The sequence below is a fragment of the Lagenorhynchus albirostris genome, chromosome 7 (assembly GCF_949774975.1).
Source record: "Lagenorhynchus albirostris chromosome 7, mLagAlb1.1, whole genome shotgun sequence".
NCBI classification, from domain to species: domain Eukaryota; kingdom Metazoa; phylum Chordata; class Mammalia; order Artiodactyla; family Delphinidae; genus Lagenorhynchus; species Lagenorhynchus albirostris.
In genome coordinates this window covers 69,555,205-69,572,919 of record NC_083101.1, presented here as the reverse complement: position 1 = coordinate 69,572,919, position 17,715 = coordinate 69,555,205, and the positions used below count along the sequence as shown (strand labels likewise).

General features: G+C 37.6%; 2 protein-coding genes across 2 annotated transcripts in view; one reads left to right on the top strand and one right to left on the bottom strand.

The window, feature by feature from the left end:
• FOCAD (focadhesin) overlaps positions 1-1,233 on the bottom strand; it is a 290,793-nt gene extending 289,560 nt beyond the window's left edge. The window contains exon 1 of the mRNA XM_060155133.1: positions 1,162-1,233. Within this exon, the coding sequence (XP_060011116.1) occupies positions 1,162-1,218 (57 nt within the window). The 5' untranslated portion in view covers positions 1,219-1,233. The remainder of the gene's footprint in view (positions 1-1,161) is intronic.
• HACD4 (3-hydroxyacyl-CoA dehydratase 4) overlaps positions 1-17,715 on the top strand; it is an 807,943-nt gene that overhangs the window by 349,397 nt on the left and 440,831 nt on the right. The window lies entirely within an intron of this gene.

Genomic DNA, 17,715 nt, shown 5'->3' with positions numbered 1-17,715 from the left:
CATATTTAGAAAAAGGACTAAAAGAAAAAAGCTTAATGATAAAACATCCCCCCATTGCCCACCAAATTCAATTTCTCTAATTTACCTTCCAATTTATCTAACAAATCAGAGAATATAGCCTAAATTGATTTTAAAATACAAAATCCAAGTATAAATCAGCCTATACTGCTACTTAAGTTTTCCGTAACAGAATAGTTTAGATATCGTACACTAGACAATACACTTTTCACTTAATTGTAACAGCAACACAAATAGGCATTTCTTGATTTATCTATGCTAATAAAGGGACTCCAGGTACAGAAAAATAAAAACTGTGGACAGCATCCTCCAAGCATTCATCTTCTTCTTCATGGTAAGCACCTGTGCTGCACAGGATATGACTCCAACCCAGTCAGGTAGAAGGGAATCTTGCATAAGGAGTGTTCTACTCCTCATGGAAGGGTTCCCCACTACCCAGCTAAGTCAATTCCCACAGCAGGCATCTCCGAAGGTAACTGTTGAAAGTATCCAAGACGCTGTACGTTGGTAAGTCTTCAGGCAGGCTTCTGCTGGCCCCTTAGCTTTACTCTCACAAGAAAAAATGGTAGCTATTATGGTACCTTGATTAACAGGGATGCTTCTAGTTAGCTGAAGGCTAACCAGAAAATCAGTTGTTTTAACCCTAATAACTGAAAAGCTCTTCTAAAATAAATTAACACAATCTTCTACCTGAGTTAGCATGTAGATCCAATTTTTTAATCCACGGTATTTTACCTATTGAATGTCATTATTATAAATATCTTTATTCTTAATGTTGTACTGCGGTAGAATATACCTTTTTCAATATTAATCTCTCATACTTTGTAGACGTATAACCATTTAATTCTGTTCCCAATAATTAATTACAGACCAAAAAATATATATTCAAGGGTTAATCAAGGTTTTTATCTCTAAGAAGAAAAGTATGACATAAATGAAAGCAGAGATTGGTCAATTTCAATATTTACTTTCCTATGTCATACATAAATTTTCAAATTAACTGATATAAAAGTTGTTTATTAATATATATTTCAGTACATAGAAGAATAAAAATATTTAATGTTAAAAATATAAAATTCAATTAACAATCCACCAAAAATGTTTGTTTGTTACCATGAAGCATAAACAAACAAATAAAATTACCTGTGATTGGATAAGAGAATTTGGAAATTCAAACCTTTTCCTGATATCATCTGACATTTTTACTTCTCTCACATGTACGTAAGCAGATTCTGTAACCAAAACAAAAGAATATTTGTTAGTCCGGAAACGGAGTTCAAACCAACTATTTGTCAAATAACATGAAAGTAATTCATTCCAAAGACAACAATGGACATAAAGCACAGGGCTCTGCAGAGCAATCCCTTGGCATACCCTTCCCTGTTAACCACTTCGGCCCTCAAATGCCATGACTGATAAATAAACTAAAAATGCCCAACAGCTCTTAGTTTTTCCCATTAGAGCAAATCCTGAAACAGATGAATTCACTCCACAGAAACAAACAAAACAATCCAAAAGTTCAAGCCTAAATAACAGGATTTTAAAAGTTCAACCACACGTTTGAAATAGAAATTAATTCTTCTGTGGATCAAAACTTCTGAGGAAGAAAGAATCAAACTTTCACAAAATGGTTTAAATTATGCCTCACTCTGGCACAAGCTTCCGTTTAATCATGAATCCAACTGTTAGTGACAAGTGTGAAGCATTGGTGAGCTTTTTCAGGAAGTATAGAAATGACCTAGAAACTCACACATCAAAACAGATCCTGTGTCTTCTAAAAGAGGAACAAGCAAGCAATTAGCACCAACTTTTAATATTTACATCACACCTCTCTGACTCCTACTGGGCTCTCAAATACAACAACAAAAACAAAATCATGGAGAAGGGCAGGTGGCAAAGTGGAGGCACAGAACTAATAAGATTTCCCAAGGATCCCAATTTATCCAATTCCCATGCAGCACTGAACCCAGCAAATTACACCACTCTAAAAAATAGGATGCTTTAGGCCACCTATTTATTACAGTATAACTTAAAATAAAAGCTTGTCAGTACTGTTCTCTAAGTCACCTTATAAAAATAACAGGCAACAAAACCAAGCTTTCCTGATCTCAAAAATGGAAGCTTCTTGGGTTGAACCTGCAGCTCTTTCTCACTATTGTCCTCCCTTTCTTCCAAAGGCCAACTCCCTGAATAAATAATTTATACTACCTTTCTTCCTCAACATCTAAACTTTGCTACAGTAAAGTCCCTTGAATTGGACATTTCACAGCACTGAAACAACATGTTCTAAGACTGCCAACCATGTCCCCTGTCTAATTTACTCCTTAGCTTTTAAGCAGGTCAAAATTTCTTCAACTTCCCCGTTGTATTAATCTCACCTTTCTTGAAATGTTCTTCTCTTTTGTTCCATAAGTCATCACAACAGGATTTCCCAAAGTGTGTGCCTGGGAAACCCAAGAAAGAGATCTCCTCGAGAGGAAAAAAGAATTTTGTAGGGACATATATTGCCATCTTGAAGATTCAAAGAGTAAACAAAAAACCAAATAATACATGAAATATGTTAGAAGGTGATACAATGGAAAAAAATAAATCTGATCTCTTTTTCTATAAGTTGGTTTTTGGTTTTTTTTGTGGTACGCGGGCCCTCTCATTGATGTGGCCTCTCCCGTTGCGGAGCACAGGCTCCGAACGCGCAGGCTCAGCGGCCATGGCTCACGGGCCCAGCCGCTCCGCGGCATGTGGGATCCTCCCGGACCGGGGCACGAACCCGTGTCCCCTGCATCGGCAGGCGGACTCTCAACCACTGTACCACCAGGGAAGCCCTATGAGTTCGTTTTTGAAGTACAATTGACCTACAATGCTACGTTAGTTCCTGTTATACAACATAATGATTTGATATTTCTAAACATTTCAAAATGATCATCACAATAAGTCTAGTTACCATCACCATACAAATGTATTACATAATTATTGACATATTCCCCACACTATACATTTCATACCTGTGACTCATTTATTTCGCAACTGGAACCAGAGGCGGGGGGAGGCGACTGGATGAAGGCAGTCAAAACATACAAACTTCCAGTTATAAGATAAATAAGTACCGGGGTCATAGTGTACAACATGATAAAGGTAACGAACACTGCTGGATGTTATGTATGAATGTTAAGGGAGTAAATCCTAAGACTTCTCATCACAAGGAAAACATATTCCTCTTCCACTTCTTTAATTTTGTATCCATATGAAACAATGGGTGTTCACTAAACTTATTGTGGTCATCATTTGATTATGTATATAAGTCAAATCACTATGCCTTAAACTTATACAGTGCTAAATGTCAACTGTACCTCAATAAAACTGGAAGAAAAAAATGTTTTTAAAAAGGAAAGCCAACAGAGTAAAGGGGGGTGGATGAGAAGTGAGGGATGGACACACTTCCTATTTAAATATGGTGGTCACCTTAGAGGGTGACATTTGGATGTTAGCCACACAAATCTGGGAAAAGAGTGTCACAGGCACAGGAAACAGTGAGTGCAAAAGCCCTAAGCTAATAACCTGCTTAAGACCCATCCCAGAAAGAGGAAAAAGATGAATCAGGGACAGAGTGAAGGAGGAAGAGAATGATAAATCAGAGTCAGTGAGAAGCCAGACCACAGAGGGCCTTGTAGGCCACTGGATGGACAGATGTATTTATCCTGAGTGAAACTGTTAACTACTACAGGAAAAAAAAAAAAGTGGTAAGATTTTAATAGAATCACTGAGGTGAGGAGAGGTCAGATTCTGGATATCTTCAAAGGCAGAGCCAATGTGGCTGCTAATGGATTAGATGAGAGTATAGGAGAAAGAAAGGGTCAACGATGACGTCAAGGTTTTTGATCTGAGCAACTTTATTCTCAATTTTAATTCTTTGGGCATTTTACACATTAAACAAAACCATGTATATATTACTTACCATGGCATTTTTTTACTAAAAGGAAAAGATGGAGTTGCCATCAACTGAGACAGGGAAATAAGTTTTGTGAGGGAAGACCAGGAATTCCACTGGATAGGTAAGTTTTAGATGCTTAATGAATATCCAAGTGGCAATGTCAGGGAGAAAGTTGGATAAATGAATTTATAATTGAGAGACAGATCTTAGTTGGTGATACAAACAATGGTGTGTATTATTAAAGAATCTGAGAGGTTCTAAAGCAAGAAGTTTGATTAACTTTGCTTAACCCAGAGTTTGCCAAACTTATCTGGTCATGGCCTACCTTTTTCTAAAAATACCTGTTAACAGTCTACATAACCAGCCTTCCCTGGGATACACCTTGGCAAACACTGCTCTACTGGCTCCTCCAATTCCTCTGTCCACTCTGCTTCTCAAGCACCATCTTCCTGAAGGTGCTCCCGAGCCTTTTGCCTTGTGCTTCTTTCATGAAAACTCTCCTGGAACCTTCATCTCATCCCTATCTCCAAACACTTCCCTACTCTCTCTCATGAGGCTCTAAAACACCAGAAATTGGAGAGGTTAAAAACAAAACACATATTTTCTCTCATAAAAACTGTTTCCATTTCAGCGCATCTTCTCTCAATTCTCCTCTCACAATTTTCTTCACTAACATTCTCTAAATCCAGTCAGTCACAAAGTCAGCTTTGTTCTTTCCAGCATCTCAGAGTCTACCTTTCCTCTCCATTTCTCCATTCATCATCTTCGTTCCTCATGCTAGGCTTCCTTCAGTAACTGCTTAATCTTGGGGTTCTCCATGCTTGAGTTCATCCCATACGCTGCTGTCAGATTAACTGTCCTAAAATGCTATTTCCATCATATCATTTCCCTGTAAAGAATTCATAGTGGGTTTTCAATAGCCTGTCAGATTAAATGCAAATTCTGATTCCCAGGTTTTAAGTCTCCAACAGCAGTCTCACACATTCGACTTCATTTTCACTGTTGTCTAATTCCAATCTGGTTAAAACCATTTTCAGAATAGTCCCATGTGCTCAAAAATCTGCTCATTCCTAAGGGATTTTATTTATGCTGTTGTCTCCTATATAAAATGTCCTCCTCTGTCTGTTCCTACTATTTAAAGATAAAATTCACTTCATAGCGTATCTTCTCTGTTAAGCCTTTCCCAAGCAGCCACATCTTAGAGCAATCGCCTTGCTTTATATTTCTTCAGTGCTATTGCACTTGGTCTGACCCATACTACCATGTGACTATTTACATTAGGATTGTTCATATTTTTCTGTAAAGGGTCAGATAGCAACTACTCAGATTTGCCACTGTAGCAGGAAAGCAGCCACAGACAATACATAAACAAATGACCAGGGCTGTGCTCCAATAAAACATTATTTACAAAAACAGGAGGCAGGTGGGCTGTAGTTTACTGACTCCTGGTTTACATAATGACTATTTAATTAATTTCTAAAATTTGTTGACAAAAATTACTACAGTTGACATTCAAATTGCCCCTGTGCATCCAAGCACAGGTAAATACATAAATAAGATAAATTATACATGTCTTATTACCTAAAAGATGAAAAAGTTCTCTTTATCATAGAAAACAAACTTTTTCATGCCCCTAAACTCTGAAGGAAATTTCTCACATTAGGCTTTCTATATGGGATATAGAGTGATATAATAAACAATAATCTCAATAACAAGCAAAACGGAATTTTATGTTACTTCTTTTTTCAACAAACCCTGGAGAAAGCCACGGTTATAACATAACATGTAATTCAGAAAAAAAAAACTCTCAGCTAATGGGGTCCAAGTACAGAGTTTTCTGATGATCTAACCTAACTCAATAGAAAGTCGACTTTAGAGTATCCAGAGAAGCAGAGGGTTATCAACTTACCACAGAATATACTTACGCAAATGTCAAGAGTGGGAGAGTTAAATAGAAGAAATGTGGGGTTATACTCTGATTCAGGCCTGAACGATGGAATTCCAAAATGCTCTGGGGACCAGACAAACAGCTGGTTAGGCTAATAGCTTATTATGGCAGTGAAGAAGCTGAGCCCTCCGGAAAGAGGACTTTGTCTCCAGGAGGTGGGCCAATGGAGTAAAAGAGCACTGTTTTTACCAAAATTGTCTAAGTATAGATGACAAATACCTAAGCTTACAAAAGACAGTCCTAATTTTGGTACAACACTTTAGAGAATAAGTAAGTTTTTAAAATCTATAGTAACTATCTTTCCTTAGGCATTCTCAAAACCACTACCACAGCTGCAATATGATTTGATATCATCCTTGATTTGCTATCCTTGCGCTACCAACTGCAGGTGTCTTTCACCTGCTGGAGACATATTTCAAGGTTAATCACAACCACTTCGCCTTTCAAGGTATCAAAACATCATATTCTCTTAGGGAATTTCAAAAAGAGTACATATTTTGCTTTAACATTGGCAGTGTAGCATGCGTCCTACTCTATTTTTAATCTCAACGTCCCTTGGGCATTTTATACATTTAAGAAAACAATTTATATATTACTTCTTACCCTGACATTCTTAGTCACAATATGCTCCATAAACCACGTTACAAAAAAAGAGTATTTGATTTTAAAAGATTTATCTCCAACCTGTCATAGTGCCTTTTTTGTCTGTCTGAATCTAAATCAGAAAGAGAATTTTCAATGAGGTCTTTAAGTTCCAAGTGAATCAAAGTATTTGTTTAACTTAAGCAATTATCATCTTATCTGCCAAGGTGTTTCAGCCGCACAAGAACACTTCCCCAAAAATAAATCAATTGCACTCTAGAAGCAATAAAGGAGCAGCAGATAGATAAAGCACCTTAGGTTTTCAATTTTCTCAATAGTTTCCCTAGGATACAAAAATATACAGCCATAGATCACACGAAAGTATTTAGTGTCAAACTTCAAATGAAGGATACAATCTGAAAAACAAGAGAAGAATCTCCCTATAGTAGACCCTCAAACAACACAGGGGTTAAAAATCTATCTAACGCCGACCCCCACACAATTGAAAATCTGCACACAACGTTATGATCAGCCTTCCACTGCCATGGTTTCTCATCCACTGATTCAACCTACCACTGATCGTGTAGTATTGTAATAAAGTATTTATTGAAAAAAATCCATGTATAAGTGGACCTGTGCAGTTCAAGCCTATGTTGTTCTAGGGTCAACTGTAATTATATTCACAAGTGCTATGGGAATCTAGCAGAGGGATTATGCAGGGTAGTTTGCGGGGGCCGGTGTCCAATGGTCACAGAGAAAGACTTGACTTTGAGCACTCATGACTACCAAATTTCTATATAGGAAGGACTCAGGGCAGCAATGTAGGTGGAAGTCAGGGCTACAGAGAGTACATTCTGGAAGCTAGTCTACAAAAGCAAAGTCATCATCAGACTGATAAAAAGTAAACTTCCCTCACATTAAAAGGACCCTGTTTCAGAGACACAACTAGGACTTTTTTTCTTTCTAACACTTTATCAACTCTTCCAATTATCAGTTATGCATTTACTTAGCTTCTTCCACCCACAAGTTAAGCTATGGAACCATCAGACTGAGGATTTTTAACACATATTTTGACAATTTATTACTTTTTTTAATGGCTTATAGAAAAGCTGATATGCACCATCAATAAATTTGACCTGATCTTATAAGTTTATCAAGACTGTGGCTCAGGGGTATATTCCAGACTCTTCTAGTTGCTTCACTCTGCTCCTTAAAGAAAAAAAGAAAAAGACTTTTCAATCACCCAATATTTATATCTTCCTTGTTCTCCTACCTACTTAGCTTCTCACTTACCTCTTCTCAGTCCCTAAGAGTCCCACAGCCTCTCTAGTATTTGGCAGCTGGAATCTGTTTCATCACCCTTTATTATATCCCGAAACCTGCTAGAAACTCAAGCTTAACCTCAGCTCTTGCTTCAAAAGCTTCAAAATCCAACTGACTCCTGCACTCTCAAATTAACAGGACAATTGGAGTCCTCCTAACGACATGATTCATAAAAATGGAAATGTCATGGGAAAATTGCAATGGAAAGTTTTTAATACTATAAAGAGTGAGTGTAAGAAAATAGTGATTTTTAATCATTATATTCACTAAGTCATCATTAAATTAAGCTGAGAGTAGGAAATACTTGTATTTTCGCCACTAATTTCAAAATCAAGACGAGGTAGAGGTCAACCTACTGGTATGACAGAACCACTTGGTCAATCAGAGAAAGCAGGAACGGCATAGACGTGGCAGAGACTGCTACCTATCCTTCACTATCTGTGCTTTTCTTCTATATTAATAAAACTGTAGCCTGACCAGCTGTATTACATTTAGTAGCCTCAAGTATGGCCACAGAGACTGTGTATGTGATCAAGTTCTCCCCAGTGGAATCTGAGCAGACACGATGTGCCAATTCCAGGCTACAACCTGCTTCCTCCACTCTATTCCCAACAGAAACCAGGTCTTGGCAACAACTCAGATTCAATCATGTGCATGAAGACAATGCCTCTAGGACACGGCTGGAGAAACAAGATGGAAGGAGCCCTAAATGAGAGCTTAGAGCAGAATTGCAAACCTGAAACTCCAAAAAAAAAACCTACTTTGTTTGAACCATTGCATTTTGAGGTCTGTTTGTTGCAGCAGCTAGTACTTCCTTAATAATATATTGGACCTGAGAGCATCTCCCTTCTGTACTTTTGTCACTGGAGAAACAATGTCAGAGGGGTTAAGCAACTCAACAAAAAGGTACTCACCCTAGCAATTCACATGACAAGGGAGGTTTCTTGACTCCCAATCCAGTGTTTCCCTGGACTATCAGTAACATGAGGCATAACCAGCACACTCCACATTCCTGCATCATGTCCCAGGAATTTTAAGATCTGTAATTCAAGTGCTGAGCAAATTTAGGTGACTGTAAGTTCTGATTATCTCACTGGTTGCAATTTACTAAAATACATCAAATTGCTATCATATTCTTGCCTTTACAATTTAGTTTCTTCTCAGTTACATCACATGTTAGTTACTCATAGATTTTGAAATGGGAGTCTAAAATAAGATCAAAGGCAGGAAATACCAAGTTCGAGCTTATTACTGTCCAGGAGAACCAAGCATGAAAGTAAGAAACAAAACCACCAACTTCAATAATGTCTGATTTGTTACAATATTTTCTTCAATTATTCTTGGATTATCTTTTCTAAAGTGTCTTTTATGTGTATGTATTTATATGTTAAATATACAAGGGAATGCAGATGAAAAATAGTGATTTTTAAAATCTAAAGACTGATTTATCTCTAGAATTTTTACAGTATCCAATCTAAGTCTTCAAAGAAATCCTCTAATTAGCTCCTTTATGAGATTATTTTTTCTAATGTTATAATTTTTAAATATTTTTGCTCCACCAAAAGAATAATTTCTCAAATTGCTCAGTACATTTTTAAATAAGTATTTTATGTTGATACAAAATAATCTTTACTGTATATTTATAATAAAACTGATGCCCAATCATTTTGAAGACCTTACTGACCAATAAATGTCTAATCTGAATAGCTAAAATCTCCGTATTCATATTACTTTTAATGCCATTCAGTTAACTAAAATTTAGTAAAACACCACAGAATGTGTTTTATAGGTATTTGATTTGTATTTCTTCCCCTAAAAAATGACTCAAATTTTGTGCACTCGTTCTCTAAAATAATTTACTTCTTAGCAAATATTAATATGGCACAAACTGAAGTATACCAGTGTCCCTCCAGGGGAAAAAAAAAAAAGAGGAAATGATAAGTAAAGCAAGAACGTCTAAATGTTGATAATAGATGGGTACATTGGAGTTCATAATACTACTCTATGTTTATATATGTTTGAAATTTTCCATTATAAAGTTAAAAAAATACCCACATGTGTGATTCTCACCTAGGGGCCAGGCAATAGTCTCAGCACTTCACATTTATTAACATTTAATCCTCACAATACTCTATGAAATAGGCACTCATTTTACAGAAGAAGAAACTGAGGCACAGAAAAGACAGATAACTTTCCCAAGGTCATACAATAAACTGAAATTCAAATCCAGGTAGTCTGGGTACATATGTACATAGAAAAGCCTGGAAAACATAAATTATGGGTGAATTTTAATTTTGCTTGTTCCTAGTTTATAATTTTTTCACAAGAATATGTGTTTTTGTAATTTGAATAAAGTTACCAAAATTATGAAAATCTTTATTCAAATACACATTCTTTAGAAATAGAGGATATGACTTTCTAAAACCCAAATCACTATAAGCATAGAAATCCATCATTAACAGATGTCATTAAGTGAGCAACAAACTAGAAAAATTTTAGAAATGTTAAGACTACTTTGTTAGCCATTTTACCAATGCTTTATGGAAAGAGTAATATTGAAAAGGGGTCAATGTAATTTAACTAGATAGATTCAATTAACTTTAGACCATTTAAAAATCTTCCTTCATTTTCAAGGAGAAATAAAACCATTATTATTTTCCTACTTTAGACTCCTGGGAAATTTTATACCAAAATAAAAACTCTCACTCTCGAAAAGAATTATGTAGACTGATGACAAGTTAAATGGCAACTTTTTTTTGATTGCTGCAAACTGGCCTAACTCATTTCTTATTTTTCATGAAAACTAAATTATTAAAATCATATCGAATGGAATAGAATTATTTTAACTTACACTCTTAGTACTAATGAAAGCTGAAGATCAGATGGGCCAAGGAATTTTATAGGAAGATAGTAAATTTCCCTTCTGTTAACTAACTCAGTGTGGCCCAAGGTGGAAAATATCTCTATATTCCAGGCCTGAATGGACACAATCACAAAAATAACATCATCACCACACTGTTAGAAGAACCACTCTAAAAATGATCAAATGAATAAGATGAAAAGGGCACTGTGAAGCAATGTCATATATTCTTTTGCAAACCCTACAACTATCCATAGTGAAGATGAGAAAACGTTTTTAATTTGATTATGCTTAGTCTTACACACCCCTATCACCATGATGACAGAGCAACCTGACACAGAGAGAAAAATGCATGGGGCTGGAGGGTCAGGGAGTAGGAAAAACAGACTGGTTGCAAAACCTGACTCCACCACTAGGCGTTAAAATTTAGGTTAATCACTTACTATCTGGAGCCTGTTTCCTCACTGGTTAAATCTGGGGCCACTTGCCTCACAAGGTGGCATAAATAACAACATGAAGTAAGCCTGAAAGCCAAGAAGATCTTGACACAGTAGGTATGTACTCTAAAAATGTGTGTTTCCTCCCTCCCTTGATACCATGTAGGACAGTCAAGGGAAGCGAATGATGGAAAAGAATTTAAGTTTTAGGGATAAGTAGAGCATCTGTAATCAAAGACTAAGATGGGATCCTGTATGTAAGTCACCAGCTAGAGAAATAAGACACCAGCGCCCATGGTTAGGAAATGCATGAAATTCCCATTCAAAATATATAGTTGACTTCTAATTCACCTGCTGAAACCCTTTCAACAGCATCCCACTGCACTTTGTAATAAAATTCAAACTCCAAACCAAGGCCAAAAGGTCCTACATGATTTGGTCTCACACCTGTCCCTCAGTCAAGGAACTTTAGCCACAATGACCTCCAGTTTGCTCCGTGAGCCTCCCAAGTTCTTTCGATGTGCGGGTCTGGAACTCTTAGGCCCCTCAGCCTCAAGTGTTTGTGCCCTTGCTGTTTAAACAGCTGACTCCTCTCACTGTTCACATCTTCCCTTGAGCCTCCCCTACCCCTCAGCCCCAAGTGCTTCCCCACTCCCTACCCCCAGTGACCCACTACTGTATCCTTCTCATAGCTTTGGTCGCAATCTCAAATGATCATCATATAGTATTTCTGCTGCCTCTCTCTCCACCTCCCAGTGAAATGCAAACTCCTGAGGGCAAGGGCCTGGACTCTCTTTTTGACCACTATACCCCAGCATATAACAAGTACCTGCTCAGTAAAGATTCACTGAATGAACACAAAGCACAACATGAGATTCAGAACACCACGTTGGATGAAACAGCTCCTATGTGCCACACATCCACAAAACACTATAAGTAACTAATCCCATTGGATCTTCACAATAACTCTGAGGTAGGTATTATTAACGCCATTTCCAGTATGAGAAAATAAGAGCTCAGAGAGGAAGTAACTTGCCTGAGGTTATACAGTGGTATTAACAGCCAGGATTTATTGAGAATTTTACCATGTGCCAGGCAGGCATAGTTGAAGCTCTTTACATGTGTTCTCTTACCCAATATTCAAAACCCCATGACGTGAGAATTATTATTATCCTCATTTTCATATGAAAAACCATGTGAGGCAAAGAGAGGTCAAAATTAACTGCCTAATTATGTAAGAAGCAGAGCATGGATATGAACTGTGCACCCTATGAATGTGAGTCAAAGTTCACATGCTTGGGCTTCCCTGGTGGCGCAGTGGTTGAGAGTCCGCCTGGCGATGCAGGGGACGTGGGTTCGTGCCCCGGTCCGGGAAGATCCCACATGCCGCGGAGAGGCTGGGCCCGTGAGCCATGGCCGCTGAGCCTGCGCGTCCGGAGCCTGTGCTCCGCAACGGGAGAGGCCACAACAGTGGGAGGCCCGCGTACCACCAAAAAAAAAAAAAAAAAAAAAAAGTTCACATGCTTAACCACTCCTCTATAAAGTACAGTTGACAAAGAGTTCCTGAAAAATTAAAATAATCCATTAAAGCAATTCACTCAGAACCAGGCACATAAACACTTTTTAGATGTTAGGTATTATGATTCTTGGTCTAAATCCAACACATTGTTTTTTTCTATTATATCTTGCTGCATCCCAGGGAATCAAGCAAATCTTTAAAAACCAAAAGAAAAACCTAGGTTTGGATATACAGTGTCAGATCAAGTTCCCAAAGCAGCTCATCAGCATCCGCAAACAGCTCTGCACCTCTGCATATATTGCAATCCTAAAAACATGTAATCAAGTCTGATGCATGAAAGTTACATATTAAAGGGCTGCTCCATGCCGAGCACAAAACACAAAAATTATCAATCCAAACTTAACCCTCATCCTGTGGCACCATCACCAGAAACACTTCTCCCATATCTGTATATGTTTGGGGTTTTTCGTTTATTTTTTTACATCTTTATTGAAGTATAATTGATTTACAATGGTGTGTTAGTTTCTGCTTTATAACAAAGTGAATCAGTTATACATATACATATGTTCCCATATCTCTTCTCTCTTGCGTCTCCCTCCCTCCCTCCCACCCTCCCTATCCCACCCCTCTAGGTGGTCACAAAGCACCGAGCTGATCTCCCTGTGCTATGCGGCTGCTTCCCACTAGCTATCTATTTTACGTTTGGTAGTGTATACATGTCCATGCCACTCTCTCACCCCGTCACAGCTCACCCCTCCCCCTCCCCTATATATGTTTTGAGATTTTATACTTGTATTTCGTTGTTGATCATTCACTTTAAGTCCAATGAGTACCTAACAAAGGATAAAGATTGGCCACTTTCATCATGGCGACTGGTATCAATCTGTAGTAAGTCCATGCTCCTTGCCATTGATATCAAGGCTTTCGTATTTAATTTTCCATTTTTTTAAATCAGTAAATATTCATTGAAATAGATGAAAGCAATCATTGCCCAAATAATTGCTCAAACACTACCGCACAGGCACAGATGGCTACACGGCTGCCAAATGAACGCTTGGCTGGCGTGTAGCCCCAACCATGTGACAGCTCAAGACACATCTCAATGAGACAGGGGATACTTTTACTTCTAAAAACATGCAGGAGTTTGAAATAACAATGGAATGTTCGGGAAGAAATGTTCAGAACCAGGAAGATCAAGAGGAAGCCACTGAACGTTCTCAGTTCCTGCAGCTGCCTCAGAATACAGAGCTTGAACTACGACTTGGTATCACACTCCATGCAATGAGAATATGAGGATATGGTGTACAGGGGCCATACTGCAGAGCTAGGCTCAATTTCTAATGCCCCTTCCAGCTCTGAGAGGACTGTCACCAATCCTCAAGATGTAGATCTTCTCATCTCATTCTGAAGGGGCTACCTCTACCTGTGTAGCAACAGCACATTACTGAAGGAGTATCTCAAGCAAGAAGGATTCCTCACTGACCAAGCCTGCTGCATTATTCTCCTGCACTTTCGAGTTTCTTGGGGGAAACAGCTGAGCCTTGTTCACCTCCTGCCGGGCCTGGCATGTAATAAGCAGTTAATTAATGTTTTTTGAGTTACTGTGTTTAGCACAGTACCTAATACACAATAGACTCAAAAAAATGTTAGAATCATAATTCTACTGTTTATTTTGTTTTCAGATCAACTTTCCAAAACAGAAAGTGAGAAATAGAGAAGAATCTATATCCAAATCTCTCTCACTAATGAAGATTTGTGAAACAGACCAAAATAAATTAATAAGAACCAGACGTCAAAAATAAATAAATAAATTTGTAAATGACTCTATTTTCAAATTAAAACAGTAACCAGATTCAGTTATCAACACATTTAGGGTTTGAAAATAATTAGCTCTTTTTAGACCGACTCCTTTTTCCCGGCTTTTTTAAAACTAAGCAAATAACTTCTGTATAGGTAGCATAGAGAGGAACTTCAGCCAAGCCCAAATCCCAAATCAGCAGAATCCAAATTGGTGAGATTTTATCACACTGTTACTCATTTTGGTACATTTTCTTACAAAAATAAAATAAAAGGTCAAAGAACCCATGTAAACACAAGACTGGTTCATCAGTTTCCAGCTGAATCTAATAGAGATGGAAAATGGGTCTTTGTTACTTGAATACATCATAAGTTTTACATGAATGCTTCAGCTGACAGCTATTATTTATCATAGCTATACCCTTAATCTGCTATGTATTACAACCCTTTAAAAGCCCACAGTATTACCTCTGTGCATTTCCCACTAGGGTAAAGGCATTTTAAACACATAATTACCCAATGAAGTAACATTTACTAATTTTCCACACAACTAGCAGTATTCACACCTGTTTTTACTTGTAGGGTTCTTAATAATCAGATATTAGTTAACCTTCACAACTATACTGGGCAGACGATCATTAGTAAATCCTTTCACAGTAGTACAGAGACACCAAGCTGTATGTTCAAGAAAAGGATCCTGCAATGAAATGCTAATATCCAGTTGGCAGAAGAAGAGGAGGAATGGGAAGGGGAGGAGGAGGAACACCTAACTGTTCGTGACAATTATTTTTAATTGCACAAATTTTAAAACCAATACATACAATTTTCACATGTACAGGGTTCAATGGAACTTTTCAACACTATGCTGGAAGTAAATGACTGACTAGATGAACAGCAGTGAGCCAGCAACTCACAATGAAGCCAGTGCTCAGAGCTTCATTTCAGTCTCAAAAACTACTTCTGCCTCTCAGTCCAAATTCAAACTCTCTTTATGAATTGCTCCCAATCTGTCTTACCTCCAAACTGATACAAAGGTCCTCAAAGGCCAGATCAGCTCTGGAGCAAAGCCTCAGATGTAAGGCAGAATCAGCATGGTTCCCAGGACCACAAGCATCTCCCCAAGCCCCAACCCACCATACTCAATTCCATAGAGAACTTAGCACAATAAAGCTGAAAGTCTGGGGTAGGTCCAAAACTAACCCACTCTGTGGGAGTGGGCAGTCAGGGTACTTACTGATCATTTGACCTTAGTGTTTGGCACTTCTTGGCTATATCCCAAAGTGTGGCACACATGCTTCAAGTTCTATTCACCTCCCATTTCAAAAGTGTAAGAATATAAAAGGCTTAAAAGCAAGCTTCTTTTGTGCAAAGTTATTCACTGACTGATCTAAAAGGTAAGCTAAGTAATATGCAGGTAAAATTTTGATTAGTAATGTGAAAAACATTTACAAAGAGTTTTAATAATATAAAGAAATGCTCATGACAGAGTAAAAAAATTGTAAGAAATTTTTATACACAATGGTGAACACAACCAAGTTTAAATTATAAAGACACAAGATCAAGGAAAAAAGTGAATATGCAAAAATGTTAAGTTATTTCTGGTTAATAAGTTGATGACTGATTACATACTATTCCTCTCCTCCTTATATTTGCTACATTTAATTTGCCCCCCTACAATGGGCATACATTACTTTTTTACATTAAATAGAAATTATTAATTCTCTTCAAATAAAAATGTAAGTTCAATTTTTTAGTCTCAATAAAAAAAAAATTGTGATCTTATTTATTCACTTGAAACCATGGTCTTTTATCACTGTCTAAAGAGGCAGTTTCACCACAGCACACACCAAGATAAAAAGCCTCACTTGATCCAATTACACTGCTTATTAAGAGCTATTTAATGAGAAAGTCACACCTTTGAGTTATTAGATGCTATAATGGTCCTGCAGAGTTCCAAACAACTAAGCTAACAGAATTACCTTTGATTCTAAATTGTTTGCCAGAAGATTAGTCCATCTGTCCCTGAAAAAAATTAAGTGTTCCTCCAGTGTGTTCAACTTCCTCCAATCTCATTTTAATCAAGGATGTTGGCCTCAGTCGACAGAGGTATTTTTTAACAGATTTATTGAAGTATAATTGATGTACAAAGAAATGCACTTATTTAATGTGTGCAATTTGATGAGTTTAGACATGTGCAAACACCCGTGATACCATCACCACAATCAACATAACAGACATATGCAACACCTTCCAAAGTTCCCTTGCGTCCTTTTGTTTTCGTTTTTTGGCGTGCACAATACCGTACTGTTAACAATTGGCACTACGTTGTAGAGCAGATCTGGAAAACTTATTCATCTAGCATGACTGAACTTTATAAAGGATAGTTATTTTTAATTGCTTAAATTACAATACAAAGAGTTTAATTTATCCTTTAACTTTCCAAAAATGCATATATAACATATATGCATATATGCAACATAAACATATACGCATTCCAAAAATGCATATACAACAAAACTGTTGTCATCGATAGATAAATTTTCGGGCGGTCTTTACATGTTTCAGCATCTGTCAAAGAATAAAGAAAAGTCTTTCTGATATAGTGACATTTGGACACAGACTGGGAGGAAATACTGAGCATTCCAGACAGAAGGAACACTAAGGGCAACAACCCTGAAGTAAAAGCACATGTGGCAAATTCAGGGAAGACCAAGGACACCAGTATGGTCGGTGCAAGTGCGCAAGCTGGGCAGTAAGAGATGACAGAGTAAAGCAGGGGCCCAGATGACAGAAGCCCCTGTAGACGCTGTGGGCTCTGGATGTTCCTGAGTGGCACAGGTAGTCCTAGATGCTTTGGGACAAGGGCATGGCATACTTGACAGTCATTTTAAAAAGTTCATTCTAGCTTCTCTGCAGAACAGGCCATAAGTGGGCAAGGATGGGAAGAAGGAGACCAGTTAGGGGATTATGGCAATAATCCAGGAAAGAAACCATATTGCCTTGGACAAAGAGAAGAGCAGTAGAGATGGGAAGAGGTCAGAGTTTACACATATTTTGACAGAATTTGCTAATGGACTGGATGTGGAATGTAAGAAGAGTGAAGGATGACCGCAAGGTTTTCAGTTCAGACAAGTGGAAGAAAGATGCAGTCACATACTGACATGCAGAAGACTAAAGGAGTCTTGTTTTTGAAACAGTGCAACAATGTGCAAGTCTCCTAAATCCATGAGGTGCAATTTACTTTTGTCTATGTCAGGAAGGAAAGGCTACATGACAAAAGGGCGCTAAGTGCAGAGAGTACAA